Consider the following 2,908-nt stretch of genomic DNA (forward strand, 5'->3'; position numbering starts at 1 on the left):
AAAGAGTTGCATCTCCAGTGACTCAGTTCTGGAGTGTGAGGCTGCTGTCATGGTGTGCTAGGGGGATGAGGCCACTGTCCAAAGTGGAACAGTAAATCTGTCTGCTCAGGGGCCTGCCCGGCTGAGGGGTTAATGCTGCTGTTCAAATGGACTTGGAGCATGGGGCCACCCAAAGGTGGACATCCCAGTTGTAATGCCTGTGGGCCTAGAAGGTGGAGGGACCAGGGCCAAGGGTTATGGACCCAGAATCACAAGGTGGTGACATTGAATCTAGAGGGCAGGCCTATTGTACAGATGGTATCAGGAGACACAGAATTCTTCTGAAGTCTTAAAAGCCAATGTAAATTGTTCTGCTGAGTTTTGAACTTTCTTGATGCCTGTTATTTCTTCTTTCTTGCCAGTTTCTTCCATTTGAAATAAAAATATCTCCCTTGTGCCTATTGTACATGGCACCTTGGAAAAAGATAAATTCTATTCTTGATTTAGTTTAGTTTCACAGATGAAGAGGAATTTTGCTTTAGGACAGACATTTGCCTGAAAGTTCACCTGTATTTGAGTTAGGTAGTTCAGAGGATGATATTTTTAACTCTTGGGATGATGTGAATATATTTTATGTGTGGCAAAATGTGATTTTATTTTTTTTTTCGGTGGTGGCAGAGGGTGGAATGCTATGAATAGAATTGTGTCTCCCAAAATACATGTTGTAAATCTTAATTACCAATGCTTATACTATTGTAATCCCATTTGGGAATGAGTGGCCTCTGTTATGCTGGATGATGCTGGATTAGTGTAGGGTGTATCTAGAGCTAATGTCTTGAGATATCAAATTAAAAATTCAAACTCATTGCCCTTGAGATGGAAATTACTCATAGATGACCCTCTATCAGGATTTCAGAGGCTGCATGGGAGGAGATTGCCTTGAGCAACTGGCAGATTTGTACAATCCACTTAAATGCAAAGTAATTAGCATAAATGGGGAAAGAGAGATACCAAGTCATATGAAGATCACCAGGAACTCAAAAAAGGCAAGGACGAGCTGGAACTGAAAATACAGAGGGGAAAAAAAAAATCTTTACGCTCAGACTTCTAGCCTCCTGAATATGAGAAAGTAAATTTCTCTTTGTTCAAGCCACCCACTTTTCTTTTTCTTATAGAAGCACTGGGCACCTAAGACAATCTCCAAATGAACTGTCTCTTAGCTCTGCACTGTCCAACACACACTCTCGTGACTATAACACAGCCTGCTCAGAGAATCTCTCACACTCGTCTATTAACACCAGTTGTGCTGTTGGGTAGCTGGGGGGTACACAGAGCAGGGAAGTGGGAGCTCCAGATCACAGAGTTTAGGAAGGGATGTGTTTGGCAGTGGGTTCCAGTCCCCCGCCTTGCCTTTGTCCTCTCTTCCTCCCAATGCACCGCTTCACTTTCAGAGGCATTGAGCCCAAGGACAGACTGCAAGAGTACAGACACAGAACAGCAAACAAGTAGGGCAGCTCCTGGCCCGAATGGGGAGATGGGGTCCTTTGACTGGGCCATTTCTGACTTCTCAGGCTCTAGTGGGGCTCTGAGCAGTGGAGGAGCTAGGGTCACAGGGTCAGCCCAGTGCTGGGAAGAACTTCACCCAGCCCCTTACTGGGGGTCTTCTAGGAGCACTGGTACAGAGGTGGGTTGACTGGCAGGACGGGAGAGCCACTGGGAGACCAGAGAGTGAACAACAGTCTCATTAAAGCAAAGTCCTAGCTGCCAGGAGGGGCCTGGAAGAGCAGACTGGACAGAGATCTCCAGGAGGGGTTGGAGGAGACATCTGGACACCACATTCTCTGCGTGCTCAGTCTGTATCACTCCTTGGGCTCCCTGCAGCCCACCTTGTGCTTGATCAGGGCTGGGAGGAGGCTGTCCTCTCCCCCTACCCAGAGGAGGGAGCTGCCACCACCCATGGACCTCAGACATGAGTCTGCATCCTCTGCTGCAAGGGCTGGCTAGGGTCGGAGATCTGGGAGGAGGATGGTGTGGGGGGGAGGAGGCTGTCCCCCTGGAGGAGGGAGCTGCCCCCTCACCCCCACCCATGGGCCTCAGACATGAGTCTGCATCCTCCGCTGCAGCGGCCGGCTAGGGTCGGAGTTCTGGGATGAGGACTGTGAGTGGTGGGAGGAGGAGGCCGACGCCTTGCTGGCCTTGTCGAACTGCACGTAGCCATCCTGCTTGCCACTGCTGCTGACGCTGCTGTCACACTGTGTGTCCAGGAAGGAACTGCTGTCGCTGAGCGAGCCCCGCTGGAACTCCCGCTCGCACAGCTCGATGGACGAGCTGCCCATGCCCAGCACAAACCGCTGCCCGTAGTCGTAGAGGCGACCCTGGCCACTCAGGGTGCTGTAGATGTTGGTGAAGGACATGCCTGTGGGCACACGCTGCTTGCCGGCAGGGCGCAGGTCTGGCTGGCAGCTGGATAGTGAGATGGTGGGTGTTGAGTGGTGCTCTTTGAAGGTGTTGACACTGTAGTAGCCATTGGTGGGGTCCTAGTGGGGCACGAGCAAGAGGTATGTTAGTGGGTGGAGCCTACACTGGGGGTCTGGGCAATGGTGCAAGGCTGAGCAGCAGGAGGCAGGGGGTTGACCACAGGGGAGTCACCAGAGAGGGGTGAGCAGGGAAAGGTGACCAGAGGGGCTGGCTACTCTCAGAATGCCCTAGAGGTGAATCTGCTTGGGTTATGAGGGCCTGGCTTTGCTATGACTTGAAAATCAGACTTTAACCTTTGGTTTTGCTCAGAACATAGATACGTATTTCTGAAGTGTGTGTGTGACAAGGTCATGGGAGAGAACTGCAAGAACTGAGACGTGCTTGGCTAGGCCCTGGTAGGGCCCTGGCTGGAGAGGGCCAGCACATGGTGTCCACTGCCTCCGCCCCCCCC

At 51.4% G+C, this 2,908-nt stretch overlaps 1 protein-coding gene across 1 annotated transcript in view; it reads right to left on the reverse strand.

Moving 5' to 3' along the window:
* Positions 1-2,045: 2,045 nt before the first annotated feature.
* Positions 2,046-2,908, reverse strand: part of KIRREL3 (kin of IRRE like 3 (Drosophila)) — a 241,687-nt gene continuing 240,824 nt past the window's right edge. Inside the window, exon 16 of the mRNA XM_006901568.1 lies at positions 2,046-2,516. Within this exon, the coding sequence (XP_006901630.1) occupies positions 2,073-2,516 (444 nt within the window). The 3' untranslated portion in view covers positions 2,046-2,072. The remainder of the gene's footprint in view (positions 2,517-2,908) is intronic.

The sequence above is a fragment of the Elephantulus edwardii genome, unplaced genomic scaffold, assembly GCF_000299155.1.
Source record: "Elephantulus edwardii isolate Elephantulus edwardi_28Jun2011 unplaced genomic scaffold, EleEdw1.0 scaffold00333, whole genome shotgun sequence".
Lineage (NCBI taxonomy): Eukaryota > Metazoa > Chordata > Mammalia > Macroscelidea > Macroscelididae > Elephantulus > Elephantulus edwardii.